Source organism: Stegostoma tigrinum, chromosome 1 (genome assembly GCF_030684315.1).
Source record: "Stegostoma tigrinum isolate sSteTig4 chromosome 1, sSteTig4.hap1, whole genome shotgun sequence".
In the NCBI taxonomy this organism is placed as follows: Eukaryota; Metazoa; Chordata; class Chondrichthyes; order Orectolobiformes; family Stegostomatidae; genus Stegostoma; species Stegostoma tigrinum.
The window spans coordinates 136,359,364-136,376,374 of record NC_081354.1 but is presented as its reverse complement, the minus strand read 5'-3'; the positions used below and the strand labels follow the sequence as shown (position 1 = coordinate 136,376,374).

Sequence of the window (17,011 nt, the reverse complement as noted above, 5' to 3'; positions counted from 1 at the left end):
TGGAATCATAACATCATACAGTACAGATGAGGCCATTCAAGTGTACACTGCTGACAATAGTCCCATTTTGCTGCACTAGGCCCATAGCCTTGAATGTGATGACATTTCAAATGCTGATTCAAGTATTTTATGAAAGCTGTGAACTTTCCCGCCTCAACTATCCTTCTAGGTAGTACATTCCAGATTTCAGGTGAAAAAGCTTTTCTTCAAATCTCCTCTAAACTTCATGCCTTTCACTTTAAAATTATGCCCGCTTGTTATGGACCTTTAAATTTAAGGGGAACAGCTGCTTCATATTTGTATCCATGCCCCTCATAATCTTATTCAACTCAGTTCCTCCCAACGTTCTCTGCTCCAAAGAAAACAACCTGAGCTTATTGAATCTTGACCAATAAGAATTAGTCTGACTTGTTTAAAATTTACAATGCTTGGCAATTAGCTGTCAGTCATCATTAACTAGTACTTCTCCATGGTAACACCTTCACTAATCCATGTCCATTTGCCAACTAATCAATACTAGCTCACAGTATAAATATTATTTTCCCTTTACATTTGTAATTCTTTCAAATTATCTGGTTCAGTATGAAAATCTGCAACAAAATGGTCTATTTCTCAGAAATACTCAAGTTCGTATGTGTAGAAGGGCCACAAATATGATTGACCGCCTCTTGTATAATACTGACAATAAGATAGAACATAGAACACAGAACAGTACAGCACAGTACAGGCACTTCAGCCCACGATATTGTGCCGAATATTTACCCTAATCCTAAGGTCTATCTAACCTCCATCCCTACCTTATACTATCATCCATATACCTATCTAATAGCCGTTCAAATGTCCCGAATGAGGCTGAATCCACTACCCTCTCTGACAATGTATTCCACGTCCCTACCACTCTCTGAGTGAAGAACCGACCTCTGACGTCTCCCCAGTATCTACCTCCACTCACTTTACGACTATGCCCCCTCATCACAGCTACCTCCACCCTAGGAAAAAGTCTCTGGTTGTCTACTCTATCTATACCTTTGATCATTTTGTACACCTCTATCAAGTCACCTCTCATCCTTCGTGGTTCTAAGGAGAAAAGCCCTAGCTCTCTCAACCTTTCCTCGTAAGACCTTCCCTCTATTCCAGGCAACATCCTGGTAAATCTCCTCCGTACCTTTTCCAATACCTCTATATCTTTCCTGTAATGAGGTGACCAGAACTGGACACAATACTCCAGATGTCTCGGGACCAGGCTTTTGTGTATAGCTGGAGCATAACTTCACGGCTCTTAAACTCGATCTATCTATTAATGAAAGCTAACACACTATACGCCTTCTTAACAACTCTATCTACCCAGGTGGCAGCTTGCAGGAAACTGTGAACATGAACCCCAAGATCCCTCTGCTCCTCCACACTGCCAAGAATATTTCCATCAACCCTGTATTCTGCTTTCAAATTTTTCCTTCCAAAATGAATCACCTCACAGTTTTCAGGGTTAAACTCCATCTGCCACTTCTCAGCCCAGCTCTGCATCCTATCAATATCCCTTTGTAACCTAGAACAGCCCGCCACACTGCCCACATCTTGACGCACCTTCGTATCATCCGCGAACTTACTAATCCACCTTTTCACTCCTTCATCCAAATTATTTGCAAAAATCACAAATAGAAGAGGACCCAGAACTGATCCTTGTGGTACACCACTCGTAACTGAGCACCATGTTGAATATTTCCCATCCACGGCCACCCTTTGACTTCTATGGGTCAGCCAATTCTGAATCCAATCTGCCACATTTCCCTCTATCCCATGCCTCCTTACCTTCTGCATGAGCCTACCATGGGGATCCTTATCAAACACCTTACTTGAATCCATGTATGCCACATCCACTGTTCTACCTTCATCCATGTGTTTGCTCACCTCTTCAAAGAATTCAATAACGTTTTTGAGTCATGATCTACCCCTTACAAATCCATGCTGACTATCATAAATCAAATAGTGCCTTTCCAAGTGATCATAAATCCTATCTCTCAAAGCCCTTTCCAAATAATTTGCCCACCACTGATGTAAGACTAACTGGCCTGTAATTTCTGGGGTTATCCCTATTCCCTTTTTTGAACAAGGGAATAATGTCTGCCTCTCTTCAATCTTTTGACTCTATACCCATGGACAGTTAGGATGAAAAGATTATCGCCAAAGGCCCTGCAATCTCTTCCCTCGCCTCTCAAACAACGCTTGGATAAATCCTATCAGGCCCGTGGGACTTATTTATTTTCAAGTGACTTTCAGTGGAGAAAATGAAAGGAAAAATAAACTGATGAACACTAATGTGAAATCTGGTATTGATTTATGAAATTCTACACCACCTTTTAACAGTCCAACAGGGCCAGAAAACCATTGTCCTCTGATTGCACTTTCAATATAATTCTAGCAGGAGGCCAACAGAAAAGCCATTGGGAAATAGATATTTTCCATCAGATACGGGCAGCTTTTTGGGGGAAAAGCCACCAAAAATGTGGCCCAAAGGCATAAGAGGATGCATGATCAGGGAAAGGCACTCCTAAACTGGAAAATGTCCATACCCTTAATCCATGTATATTGGTATGGCTAGTGCACTGACAGAGAATAAATATTACTGCCTAGCTGCCTACTAGAACTGAGGTTCATCAAAGACTGAAGCTGGAATTGCAGCATAGTGTCTGTTTGCAAAATCTTCAGGATCTGTCTTCACCATTCCCCTTCTTAAATAGATAACTGGGAGCCAATGTATGAATCCTTTCAGAGCACAAATAAAGCCACATTAGTTTGGTTCTCTGTAATGTCAAGTGCTCCTAATAACATGATCACCCACACATTTTAGGGAAAGGAAGCCCTTTTCCTCAGAATCTGCTAATTTTAGCTAGGTCAACAGAGGATGCATCACCAGAGGCCAAATGCCAGTATTTCCATTAGCATCAAAGACCTTCAGGTCTTCAAACCTGATGACATTTTGTATTTTATATTTGGATATGATTTAGCTTTAAAATTCATTGGAAATTTTCATTCAGCTGAAAAGTTGTTTGCCTTTAAGACAGACATTGGGCAGCAGCAATATTGAGATCTTGCCTCAGTTTTGTTATTTTTGGCCATTCTGTGCCATACAATCTCTTTCATAAAATACATGAAATGTTGCCATGGGTAACTTCTGAAAACATCTAATAAATTAACTTAGTGAACTGTAAACATTATGGAGCTCTACAATTGTCTATAATAACTGCCTTCATGAGTATTTCAAGGCATGATTAAAAGAGTCATCTTATTTGATATGATGGTGGTGCCACTTTAATTACCTTTCATAAACAACTACAACATTCTGTTGCAAATAAATTGTCTAATGTCATTTGTATATATTAATTACCTTAATAGCAGCTCTATGCACTCAACATTTTAAAAGAATGTAGAAGAAATGTAATCTAATTGTTTGCCCTAAATGCAATCACAATTTAAAGCCATAAAGTAATTTTAAGGCCTATTAAAATTTGTTCTTATAAATCCTCTGCTACAGTATCCATGAAGGTTCCTAATTATAAGTGCAGTAAAATATCAGAACAGAGAAGCTACAAATATCAGGTAGACCTAATAGTCTAGGGCTCTTCTCTCTGAAATAGGGGAGATGTAGGTGACTTGTTAGGCGTCTCAAAAATGATGAACAGATTTGTTAAGGAAGGTGTGGGAAAGTTGATTCCACGTCCAAAGCTGAAGACCAGAAATAAAGATAGGACAGAGTTGTTGTCTCTGGTTTGTAGCCCATGCCACATGCTAGTGAGGCAAGGAATAGGGAGAGAGAGGAGTTGAACACGTGGCTACAGGGATGGTGCAGGAGGGAGGGTTTTGGATTCTTGGATAATTGGGGCTCTTTCTGGGGTTGGTGGGACCTCTGCAAGCAAGATGGTCTTCACCTGAACCAGAGGGGTACTGATATCCTGGGGGGGAAATTTGCTAAGGCTATTCGGGTGGGTTTAAACTAATTCGGCAGGGGGATGGGAACCAAAATTGTAGTTTGAGTACAGAAAAGGTTGAGAGTAGGAAGGTCCGAAATAAAGTTTCAGGGAAGCAAGATGGCACTGGCAAGCAAGAAGTTGGTTTGAAGTGTGTCTACTTCAACGCCAGGAGCGTACGGAATAAGGTGGGTGAACTTGCAGCATGGGTTAGTACCTGGGACTTCGATGTTTTGGCCATTTCGGAGACATGGATAGAGCAGGGACAGGAATGGTTGTTGCAGGTTCCGGGATTTAGATGTTTCAGTAAGAACAGAGAAGATGGTAAAAGTGGGGGAGGTGTGGCATTGTTGGTCAAAGACTGGATTACAGTTGCAGAAAGGATGTTTAGGGACTCGTCAATTGAGATAGTATGGGCTGAGATTAGAAACAGGAAAGGAGAGGTCAACCGGTTGGGAGTTTTCTATAGGCCTATGAATAGTTCCAGAGATGTAGAGGAAAGGACAGCAAAGATGATTCTCGATAGGAGTGAGAGAGTTGTCATGGGGGACTTCAACTTTCCAAATATTGACTGGGGACACTGTAGTTCGAGTACTATTGATGGGTCAGTTTTTGTCCAGTGTGTGGAGGAGGGCTTCCTGACAGAGTATGTAGATAGGCCAACGCGGGGTGAAGCCACATTCGATTTGGTACTGGGTAATGAGCCCGGCCAGGTGTTAGATTTGGAAGTAGGTGAGCACTTTGGTGATAGCGATCACAATTCTGTTATGTTTACTTTAGTGATGGAAAGGGATAGGTGTATACAACTGGGCAAGAGTTATAGCTGGGGGAAAGGCAATTACAATGAGATTAGGCAAGGTTTAGGGAGCATAGGATGGGGAAGGAAACTGCAGGGGATGGGCACATTAGAAATGTGGAGCTTATTCAAGGAAAAGCTCCTGTGTGTCCTAGATAAGTATGTACCTGTCAGGCAGGGAGGAAGCTGTAGAGCATGGGAGCCGTGGTTTACGAAGGAGGTGGAATCTCTGGTCAAGAGGAAGAAGAAGGCGTATGTTAGGGTGAGATGTGAAGGCTCAGTTAGGGTGCTTGAGGGCTACGAGGCAGCCAGGAAAGACCGAAAGAGAGAGCTCAGAAGAGCCAGGAGGAGACATGAGAAGTTGTTGTCGAATAGGATCAGGGTAAACCCTAAGGCTTTCTATAGGTATTTAAGGAATAAAAGAATGACGAAAGTAAGATTAGGCCCAATCAAGGATAGTAGTGGGAAGTTGTGTGTGGAGTCAGAAGAGATGGGGGAAGCACTAAATGAATACTTTTCAACAGTATTCACTCTAGAAAACGACAATGTTGTCGAGGAGAATACTGAGATACAGGCTACTAGACTAGGTGGGATTGAGGTTCACAAGGAAGAGGTATTAGAAATCCTACTGAGGGTGAAGATAGATAAGTCCCCTGGGCCGGATGGGATTTATCCTCGGATCCTCTGGGAAGCCAGGGAGGAGATTGCCGAGCCTTTGGCATTGATCTTTAACTCGTCATTGTCTACAGGAATAGTGCCAGACGACTAGAGGATAGCAAATGTGGTTTCCCTGTTCAAGAAGGGGAGTAGAGGCAACCCTGGTAATTATAGACCAGTGAGCCTTACCTCAGTTGTTGGTAAAGTGTTGGAAAAGGTTATAAGGGATAGGATTTATAATCATCGAGAAAAGAATAAATTGATTAGGGATAGTCAGCACGGTTTTGTGAAGGGACGGTTGTGCCTCACAAACCTTAGTGAGTTCTTTGAGAAGGTGGCCAAACAGGTAGATGAGAGCAAACTGGTTGATATGGTGTATATGGATTTCAGCAAGGCGTTCGATAAGGTTCCCCACAGTAGGCTATTGTACAAAATGCGGAGGAATGGAATTGTGGGAGATATAGCAGTTTGGAACGGAAATTGGCTTGCTGAAAGAAGACAGAGGGTGGTAGTTGATGGGAAATGTTTATCCTGGAGACCAGTTACTAGTGGGGTCGGTGTTGGGTCCACTGCTGTTTGTCATTTTTAGAAATGACCTGGATGAGGGCGTAGAAGGATGGGTTAGTAAATTTGCAGACAACACTAAGGTCGGTGGAGTTCTGGATAGTGACAAAGAATGCTGTAGGTTGCAGACAGACATAGATAAGCTGCAGAGCTGGGCTGAGAGGTGGCAAATGGAGTTTAATGCAGACAAGTCTGAGGTGATGCACTTTGGCAGGAGTAACCGGAAGGCAAAGTACTGTGCTAATGGTAAGATTCTTGGTAGGGTAGATGAACAGAGAGATCTCGGTATCCATGTACACAGATCCTTGAAAGTTGCCACCCAGGTTGACAGGGCTGTTAAGAAGGCATACAGTGTTTTAGCTTTTATTAATAGAGGAATTGAGTTCCGGAACCAAGAGGTTATGGTGAAGCTGTACAAAACTCTGGTGTGGACGCACTTGGAGTATTGCGTACAGTTCTGATCATCGCATTATAAGGATGTGGAAGCTTTGGAAAGGGTGCAGAGGAGATTTACTAGGATGTTGCCTGGTATGGAGGGAAGGTCTTACGAGGAAAGGCTGAGGGACTTGAGGCTGTTGTTAAAGAGAAGAAGGTTGAAAGGTGACTTAATTGAAACATATAAAATAATCAGAGGGCTAGATAGGGTGGATAGGGAGAGCCTTTTTCCTAGGATGGTGATGGCGAGCACGAGGGGGCATAGCTTTAAATTGAGGGGTGAAAGATATAGGACAGATGTCAGAGCTAGTTTCTTTACTCAGAGAGTAGTAAGGGAATGGAACGCTTTGCCTGCAACGGTAGTAGATTCGTCAACTTTAGGTACATTTAAGTCGTCATTGGATAAGCATATGGACGTACATGGAATAGTGTAGCTTAGATGGGCTTGAGATCAGTATGACAGATCGGCACAACATTGAGGGCCGAAGGGCCTGTACTGTGCTGTAATGTTCTATGTTCTATGTTCTATGGTCACAATAGATTAAATAAAACGCAGGAGGGACTTTCCTCAGAGAATGGCAAGGTGTGGAAAATGCTATCACACAGAATGGTGATAGCAAATAGCATTGCTCTACTTAAGTGGCAATGCAAGAAGTACTTGAGAGAGAAAAGAATAGAATAAGTATCCAATGATAGTGTGCCCTGAGTAATATAATAAATAGAAATGTAAATAAACCAGAGAAAAGAGGCTTATAACAAATGTCAAGAGTAAGATTCAAGTTTCCATTTTCTGGAATATTCAAATTAGTGACATTTGGAAATTACTCAGTGTGAGTTCAATGTAATTCTACAAGAAGGTTTTTACTTTGGAAATGTCAATTCAATTGCAATTAGTTGTACTAAAGCTGGAAAAAAAGATGATGCTGTTACCAAAGGATGAGATGGAAGACCTGATGAGTCATATCAGATAGCTCAACTGGCTCAGCACACAATCCAAATCAGACCAGATAGAAGTTTTGAAATGTTCTGACGTATAATGTGAAAATCCAAAGGTAGAGGGCAACTGCAAGGTGAAAAATACAAGAAATGAAAACAGAGAAGTGTATGCTGAACTTCTCAGCATTAGGTGATGCCAGCAGCATGCCATTGACCATTTAGCTTGTTTCGTATGCAGATCTTGGTGTGTGATTTACGAGTGCGGGAGGGTATATAACATTCCTAGACAATAGGAAAGTTGCCCCTTGGACTGGGATGCCAAGAAAACAAGAAGGTGGTGAAGGTACGCTTGCCACCAAAACTCTAGTTGATACTGTCGATGTGGTATTCTGTTTGTTCAAGTTCCAGGAGGGAATGCTATCTGTAAAATGGAGTGAAAGAGCAATACCAACAAAATGCTACATTGATGAATTGGTCTTTGTGTGACCTCAGGGAGTAGCAGTAGCCTTGGGAGAAAGTAGCGACTATTGAAATGGGAGACTAGCAGCGATCTATTGAACGTGCTAGGTAATTAAGCTTTGGACACTTTAGGAGTTAAAGGTTTCAAATTAAGCTTTGTTTTCTTGTGGATTACAGGTTCTTCAAGATGAATGGATGGTTTCAATTGGGAATAAAAGGAAATGTGACAATGATGACAGTCATGATTAATTAAAACTAATTTCAGTGGTTAGCATTAAAAGAAGTTGAGATATCTATTGCTTATGGGACAGAAAAACATCTGTGAATTTTTAAAAAATCATTGATGGGATGTTGGCATCGCTGGCTAGGCAACATTTATTGCCCATCCCTAATTGCCCAGAGGTCAGTTAAGAGTCAACCACATTGCTGGGGGTCTACAAAGAACAAAGAACAAAGAAAATGACAGCACAAGAACAGGCCCTTCAACCATCCAAGCCTGCGCCAATCCAGATCCTCTATCTAAATCTGTCGCCTATTTTCCAAGGAGCTGTTTCCCTCTGGTCTCTTTCCATTCATGTATCCATCTAGATATATCTTAAATAACGCTATCATGCCCGCTTCTACCACCTCCGCTAGCAACGTGCTCCAGGCACCCACCACCTTCTGCGTAAAGAACTTTCCACGCATATCTCCCTTAAACTTTTCTCCTCTCGCCTTGAAATTGTGACCTCTAGTAACTGAGTCCCCTGCTCTGGAAAAAGCTTCTTGCTATTCACCCTGTCTATACCTGTCATGATTTTATAGACCTCAATCAGGTCCCCCCTCAACCTCTGTCTTTCTAATGTAAATAATCCTAATCTACTCAAACTATCTTCATAGCTAGTGCCCTCCATACGAGGCAACATCCTGGTGAACCTCCTCGGCACCCTCTTCAAAGCATCCACATCCTTCTGGTAATGTGGCGACCAGAACTGTACACAGTACTCCAAATGTGGCCGAACCAAAGTCCTATACAACTGTAACGTGACCAGCCAACTCATGTATTCAATACCCCGTTCGATGAATGAAAGCATGCCGTATGCCTTCTTGACCACTCTATCGAACTGCATTGCCACCTTCAGATACAATGGACCTGAACACCCAGATGTCCCTGTTCATCAGTTTTCCCCAGGACTTTTCCATTTACCACATAGTTTGCTCTTAAATTGGATCTTCACAGGATGGCGGTTTCCTTCCCTGAAGAATGTTAATTAACCAAATTTGGCGTTTCTCCAAGAATCAATTCATGGTCATCAATAGGCTCTTAATTCCACATTTTTATTGAATTCAAATCCCACCATCTGCCAAGGCAGGATTAAAACCCAGGTCCCCAGAATATTAGAGATAATGGGAGCTGCAGATGCTGGAGAATTCCAAGATAATAAAATGTGAGGCTGGATGAACACAGCAGGCCAAGCAGCATGCTGCTTGGCCTGCTGTGTTCATCCAGCCTCACATTTTATTATCCCCAGAATATTACCTGGGTCTTGGGACTGGCAGTTGAGACATTATACCACTAGTCCATTGCCTTCCCATGAAGTATAGTTCAGAGAAATTGGGTTAGGAAGTGTTGCTGAAGAGAAATAGGATTACATAACATATCAGTGTCTTTAAAAGCATTTGGAAACAAATGGATTCCATCTGTAACATATGCCCTTTAAGGGCAATATAGAATTAAAACTGAAAACCTAATCTCTGTATTTAGGTAAGCCAATCACTGTTATAAATCAATAAAGCCCGTTCTATATATTTAGCAATCAAGAGTTTGGTGTTTGCTGAAAATATGTGGTTAATCATGGAAAGCAGCAGCTTGAATGCCAATAATTAGTGGGTATGAGAAATTTGTGAAGAAGAGATGGTGGACTCATGGCGAGTGTTGAGTTTGAGCAAAGAGTTTTAAGGTAGATTTTGAACAAGCATTCATGCTAACTCTAAATTCAGATTAGTCTCTGACTAAAATTCTCATTGTGGTTGAAAGCTGCAATAGTTCATATGACACCTCTTCCTACCGCCCCCTGGATCATAACCCCACTCCCAACTACCATAACAACATGTTCCAAACCATCCGTAACCTCATCACTTCAGGTGAGCTCCCACCCAAAGCCTCCAACCTCATCATTCCCCAATCCCACAACGTTTGTTTCTGTCTCCTTCCCAAAATCCACAAAGCTGACTGCACTGGTCTATCTTCGCCTGCTCCAGCTCCACCAAACTTATTTCCATTTAACTCAACTCCATTTTCTCACCCTTGGTCCAGGAATTCACCACTTAAGTCCGTGACACCACCTACGGCCTCCACATCCTCCAAAACTTCTGATTGTCTAGTCCCCAGAAACTCATCTTCGCTATCGTGCCATCTGTACACACTTGCATTCCCCATGCAGATGGCATAAAGGCCCTCCACTTCTTCCTGTCCCACAGGCCCGACCAGAACTCGTCCTCACCCTTAACAATTTCTCCTTCAATTCCTCCCAATTCCGATAGACTAAGGGGCTGGCCTTGGGTACCCACATGGGCCCAAGCTATGCCTGCCTCTTGACAGGATATGTGGAAGCTACATTCCGAAGCTACACTGGCCCTATCTCCCACCTCTTCCTCTGTTACATTGATGACTGTATTGGCGCCACCTCATGCTCCCACAAGGAGCTCGAACAGTTCATCCACTTCACCGACACCTTCCAAAACAACCTTAAGCTCACCTGGACCATCTCTGTTACCTCTCTCTCCTTCCTCGACCTCTCTGTTTCCATCTCTGGCAACCACCTGGAAACCAATAACCATTTCAAGCCTACCAACTCCCACAGCTACCTAGAGTAGACCTCCTCCCATCCACCCTCCTGCAAAAATGTCATGCCCTATTCCCAATTCCTTTGCCTGCGCCACATCTGCTCCCGCGATGAGGCATTCCACTCCTGGACATCCCAGATGTCCTTGTTTTGCAAGGACCACAACAACCCCCCTTCAGTGGTCGAAAATGCCCTTGACCGTGTCTCCTGTATTTCGCGCAACTCATCGCTCACACCCCCTCCCCGCAATAACAACCAAACAAAATCCACCTCAACCTCACACACCGTCCCACCAGCCTCCGATTCCAACGTATAATCCTCTGGCACTTCTGCCATTTGCAATCTGACTCCACCACCAAAGACATTTTTCCCTCCTCATCCTTATCAACTTTCCAGAGGGACCACACCTTCACCCGGTCCACACTCCCCTCCAGCCCCAACACACCCAGCACTTTTCCCTGCAACTGCAGGAAGCGCTACATCTGCCCCTACACCTCACCCCTCAACCCCATCCCAGTCCCCAAGTAGACCTTCCACATCAAACAGGTGTTCACCTGCACATCTGCTAATGCGCTATACTGAATCCGCTGTTCCCAATGTGGCCTCCTCTACATCGGGGAAATGAGGCACAGGCTTGGGGACGGCTTTGCAGAACACCTCCGCTCGGTTCGCAACAAACAACTGCATCTCCCAGTCGCGAACCATTTCAAATTTCCCTCCCATTCCTCAGATGACATGTCCATCCTGGGCCGCCTGCAGTGCCACAATGATGCTACCCGAAGGTTGCAGGAACAGCACCTCGTATTTCACTTGGGAACCCCGTAGCCCAATGGTATCAATGTGGACGTCACAAGCTTCAAAATCTCCCTTCCCCCGACCACATCCCAAAACCAGCCCAGCTTGTCCCTGCCTCCCCACCCTGTCCTTCCTCCCCACGTATCCACTCCTCCCACCTCAAGCCCCACTACCGCCTCCTACCTGCCAACCTCATCCCACCCTCTTGGCCAGTCTGTCCTCCCTAGACTGACCTATCCACTCCCTAACTCCCCACCTACACTCACCTTTACTGGCTCCACCCCTGTCTCTTTGACCTGTCTTCCTCCACTCCACTGATTTTCCCCTTTATCCATCTTCTATCTGCCTCTCCCTTTCTCCCTATTTATTTCAGAATCCTCTTCCCCTCCCACATTCTGAAGAAGGGTCTCGATCCGAAACGTCAGCTCTCCTGCTCTTCTGAAGCTGCTTGGCCTGCTGTGTTCATCCAGCTCTACACCTTGTTATCTCATTTAATAACTATCTGTTAGGCTATTCAGAGAACTGGCTTTCCAAAATGTAGCCATTGTAAAAAAGAGTCAGACAATATGGAAATTTTCCATCGTACACTTTCAACTCTATTAATTATTTAAATTATTCCCATAGTTTTAAATCCTTCAAAACAATACAAATGTCTGGCTGGTAATAGAATAAAATGTACAACTTACTCAACAGGTTTTCTTGTTTAAACCTTCACATTTCTTTTTCAGGTAACCAGATAATTGTGCCCATTGTATCTTGTTAATACAATATACAATATAAGATAGATAGTCCACTTATTTTGAAAAAGCTGTCTATAAAAAAAAGAGAGAAACTGGAATTCAATGAGAATGAAAGGCAATGGAAGATGAGGAAAATTGAATTAAATTAGGAATTAAAGATATAGGTGACTGCAATAGGCACTTTCTAACTTTGTATTCACCAGTCTGTGATTTTTGTCTGAAAACAAAATGTAGAAGTCTGTGACTTTGTGAACACTTAAGTCGAAGTCTCTGACTAGGATTATAAAAGAGTGGAAAAGAGACAAAAGAAGAAAATGAAATGACTGAGGAGAGAAAATAAACAGCAAATGAAAAATTGAGAGTCTTTGTCTACATGGTACTAAAATTTAAACATGTGTTTCATCTCCACAAGGCATTCAAATGACAATAAGCTGCAAATCTTCTATGACGTCCACTTCTTTTGTGGTTTTAGGAGTCATTTATAACCATAATTTATCAATCATCCAATGTTAGTTCCACAGTTCTCTGCTATCCCCTTTCTCTTTGCTGTAGATTCAGCAACCTCTGTGCTAGTTTTCAGGAAAGAGGCTGGAACTGTCAATAAACTGGTTCTGTCAGTAGTGCAATACACTGCACAGTTCCCTGGAGATATTATTAAGGCAAACTAAAGCTGAATTGAAGCTGCTTGATAATAAATTGCCATTCAAAAAAAAACTGCACTCTTTGGTTCATTTCAACTGTCATTATGAGATGGAGTCCTTTCTCTAACAAAAATGACATCAACTTATAGCTATACAACATCTTTAACTAATACAATACCGCAAGCAGATTTCAGGAGCATTATAAATCAAGGCACTGAGCCACAATAGGTGATCTCGGACTGGATTTTAATGGAGTCCAGTAGACTCCATAGAGATGGGGAAACAGTGGCCAGGGCCCATTCCAAATTCCCAGGGTTTCCAATTTTCAACAGTGCCACTTCAGGGTGCTGATAGTTTCTGTATCTCTTGAAAGTTATTTCTTCTGTGGTATATTGAAATCTCGTAAGCAGAATATTGAAACATGATGTAGCTTTTGTTTGTTCAATGACTAAGAGAATGACAAATATAACATTAACCTGTCCAGCTGTGTTCAAATTGTCCAAATATGCAGGATCATCATCAATTCGGACTTGAGTCTAGTATGCATCTTCTGTAGAGAAACATGAATTTAAACATCATTTGATCCACTGTGCTTTGTTTTTAAAAATATTTTTGTCACCGTTAAACTGACATTAAGTGTTTGTAATGACTTATTTTTAGGAACCTAACAATTCCAATGGTTAAAATACCATTCTTTTCATGAAGTAATCGACCTGCAAGGTAAAAACATTCTTTATTATCTGCAAATACACTATAATCAAAGGATCATTTCATCATTTGTACGCAGCTTGCAAGAAACAACTGCTGTTACTGCTGAACTTCTCAATCTGTCTGACTTATATGGTATCTGAATTTAGTTATCTAAAATATTTACTGTTACAAATAGAGAATTCAGTTATATGGGTGAATTCTCCTAGAATCTCCCCTTATGCCTGATCTTGAGGTGGAAGAAAGAAGAGGACAATCCATGAGATGGGATTAAAAGGTCGTGTACTGATCATGTAGCAACTGCACAGTTTATACAAGTAACATGACTGGCATTATAATTGTAATAGCCCTGGGCAAAACCACAGACAATATGATTAGAGAGAAAACAGGGTGCTCTGCGCAGTACTCTGATTTTTTTTTAAAAAAGCTACTTCTCCATTTCTTACCAGCTGATCACATTAAAATCATCCACCATAATGAACTGAAGTGATAAAACAAGTAAATAGCTGAATGGGAATTACTTTTGCAAGCAATCAGGGCTCTTGCTTTTAATGAATTTTCAGTATATGGAGACAGCTCACTTCGGGCTTCAACTATAGAACCTTACCTTTCTATTATGGTGATAAAAAGCATGTCACTATATTCATGAGTTGCTTTTGAATTATCATCATCACCTTTATTTCAGTAAATTCAGCAAATGCTTTGTATGCAGCAAGATTTCACAACAGGTAGTGAGATATTACAGCATTTTTACCAGAAAAACTCAATTCCTGACCTTTTGAACTGAAAACCTAATGCACAAATGCTTAGTTTGTCTGTTCATAAGAAATTTCCAAAACATAATCTCATTCGATTCTTCAAACTATCTTTCTTCGACTGTTTCAAAAGTCAAAATCACCGTCACATTTTAATGCCTACAAATTAATCATTAAACCCCTCCACACACACACACGCACAACTCTAATTTCATATATTAAAACCCCACAATAAATATATAATTATTATTTATTATAATAGTTAAATATACTTCTGCAGTATATACAAATATCTTTAAATATGCCCCTTTAAGACACAATAAGCCACGTTGTATTTCAGTGTTTGTTTCAGAGATAATAGGAACTGCAGATACTGGAGAATTCAAGATAATAAGGTGTAGAGCTGGATGAACATAGCAGGCCAAGCAACATCAGAGGAGCAGGAAAGCTGATGTTTTGGGCCTAGGCCCTTATTCAGATTTTCTGAAGAAGGGTCTAGGCCTGAAACGTCAGCCTTCCTGCTCCTCCGATGCTGCTTGGCCTGCTGTGTTCATCCAGCTCTACACGTTGTTATCTCTCTTGTATTTTAGTGTATAGTGATTGTTGACAGAAGTTCCATTAATTATTCCCAATGACTGTCACTTTATTGAATCTCCTTCGCTTCAGTGTCATGCACTGACTCTCACTTTACTGTCGTTACCGATGACAATGCTGAATTCAATTCCACATTACTGTTAGAAAACCTTTGTCATATTCTTATATCTAATAGACATTTGTCATCATCCAACTGCTCCAGCGTATTGTACTCTTGAATTTCTTGAAACATATCACTATGATGAAGATGACATATGGGTCAATTGGCTCTTGTCCCTGAGCAAAGAAAACATTTCACTCCTTCATGATGATAGTGCCCCTTTCATTTCAGGCCAATGTGGAATTGTTTACAATGTTGTCTTCTCTCAGTGGAAATAATCTTTTTGTTGTTTCTCTACAAATTGACAAGAAATCTTATAACCTTTATAACTGCTTCAACTTTAGAGGCCTTAACAGACTGCTGAGATATTGACCACTGACACTAGCAGACTAACACTGAAAACAGATTATTATTAAACTTGATGAAACCGATTCATTCTGGTCTTTTATGTCTTATAAAATTGCCTACTTTAACGTCCTTTGTACGATCAATTGTTGAACACTGATGTTTGAATTGACTTTGCATTTTTATCAACATTTGGTTCTGATGCGTTCCATAAGGTGCTGTAATTTTTCTTCAGTTGACCAGTATGAATATATGCATTTGCATTTTGCGCTAATTTCATTTCTATCAGAAGATGGTACCCAAACCACTTCCACTGTTCTATTTTGAATCCTTGGGGCATAATGTGGTGCTGTTCAATTATGTGGTAATTAATGTGTGTACCATGCATAACATACTCCAACACTCATAACAAAAACAGAAGTTGCTGGAAAAACACAGCAGGTCTGGCAGCACCTGTGGAAAAAAAGATCAGAGTTAACGTTTCGGGTCCACTGACCCTTCCCCAGAAATGATGGTAGCTGGGAAAACTTTGGTTTAAATGCAGGACACAGGGAGGTGGATGGGGTAGGGAGTAAACAATAGGATAAAGGCTAGAGCCCAAAGAAAGAGAAGTTGGATAGACAAAGGAGTTGATAACTATATGGCTAAGAGGGTTGATAGTTATTAATGGGGTCTGTTAGTGACTAACAATAGGTAGTGTGTAATGGCAGGCTGTGTAAATAACAAGGCCTGGTGTGTGGGGTAGGGGGCTAGGACATTCAAGAGTTTAGGCCTGAACATTATTGAACTCGGTATTGAGTCCAGAGGGCTGCAGGGCCCCCAAGCAGAAAATGAAGTGTTGATCTTCCAGCTTCTGTTGAGCTTCACTGGAACACTGCAGCAAATCTGAGACAGATATATTGGCCAGGGATCTGGGTGGAGTGTTAGCTCAGGGTATTTTTTGTGAGCAGAAGTAGATGTTCTGCGAAGCAGTCACCCAGTCTATGCTTCATTTCCCCAATGTAGAGGGGACCACATTGTGAGCAGCGAATGCAGAAGACTAGATTCTGGGAAATGCAGTTGAAGTGTTGCCTCACCTGGAAGATATGGTTGAACCCTTGAATACTGGAGAGGGAGGAAATAAATGGGCAGGTGTTGCACCTTTGCTGGTTGCTGGGGAAGGTGCTGTGGGGCTGTGGGGGCTTGTTAGGGGTGAAGGAAGGGTATCCTGGAGGGAAAGGTCCTTGCGGAAGGCGGACCAGGGATGGGACAAGAATATGTGTCTGGTGGTGGCATCCCCCTGGAGGTGGCAGAAATGATGCCTGATGATCTTCTGGAGGTGGATGCTGGTGGGATGGTAGGTATGGGCAAGGGGGACCCTATTGCTGCTGCGTGAGGGAAGAGAAGAGGTGAGGGCAGAAGTGCGAGAGATTGGTCAGACCCAGTTGAGGACCCTGTTGATAATGGTGCTGGGGAATCGTTGGTTGAGGAAGAAAATGAACATTCGTAGGCTGCCTTGTTGAAGTTGGCCTCATCTGAACATATGCAATGAAAATGGAGGAACTGAGAGAATAGGATGGAGTCTTTACAGGAAACAGGGTGCAAGAATGTATCGTCCAGGTAGCTGTAAGAGTCAATCAGTGGGTTTATCGTGGATATTAGTGGTCAGTCTATCCCCAGAAAGGGAAACAGAGATGAGGAGGAAGGGAGGGGAGGA

At 42.1% G+C, this 17,011-nt stretch overlaps 1 protein-coding gene across 1 annotated transcript in view; it reads right to left on the bottom strand.

Annotated features, from left to right (window-relative positions):
- The window catches only part of LOC125456145 (GTP-binding protein Rit2-like), a 297,799-nt gene that overhangs the window by 185,979 nt on the left and 94,809 nt on the right, over positions 1 to 17,011 (bottom strand). Inside the window, 1 exon segment of the mRNA XM_048538926.1 lies at positions 13,290 to 13,363. Coding sequence (XP_048394883.1) covers positions 13,290 to 13,363 — 74 coding nt within the window.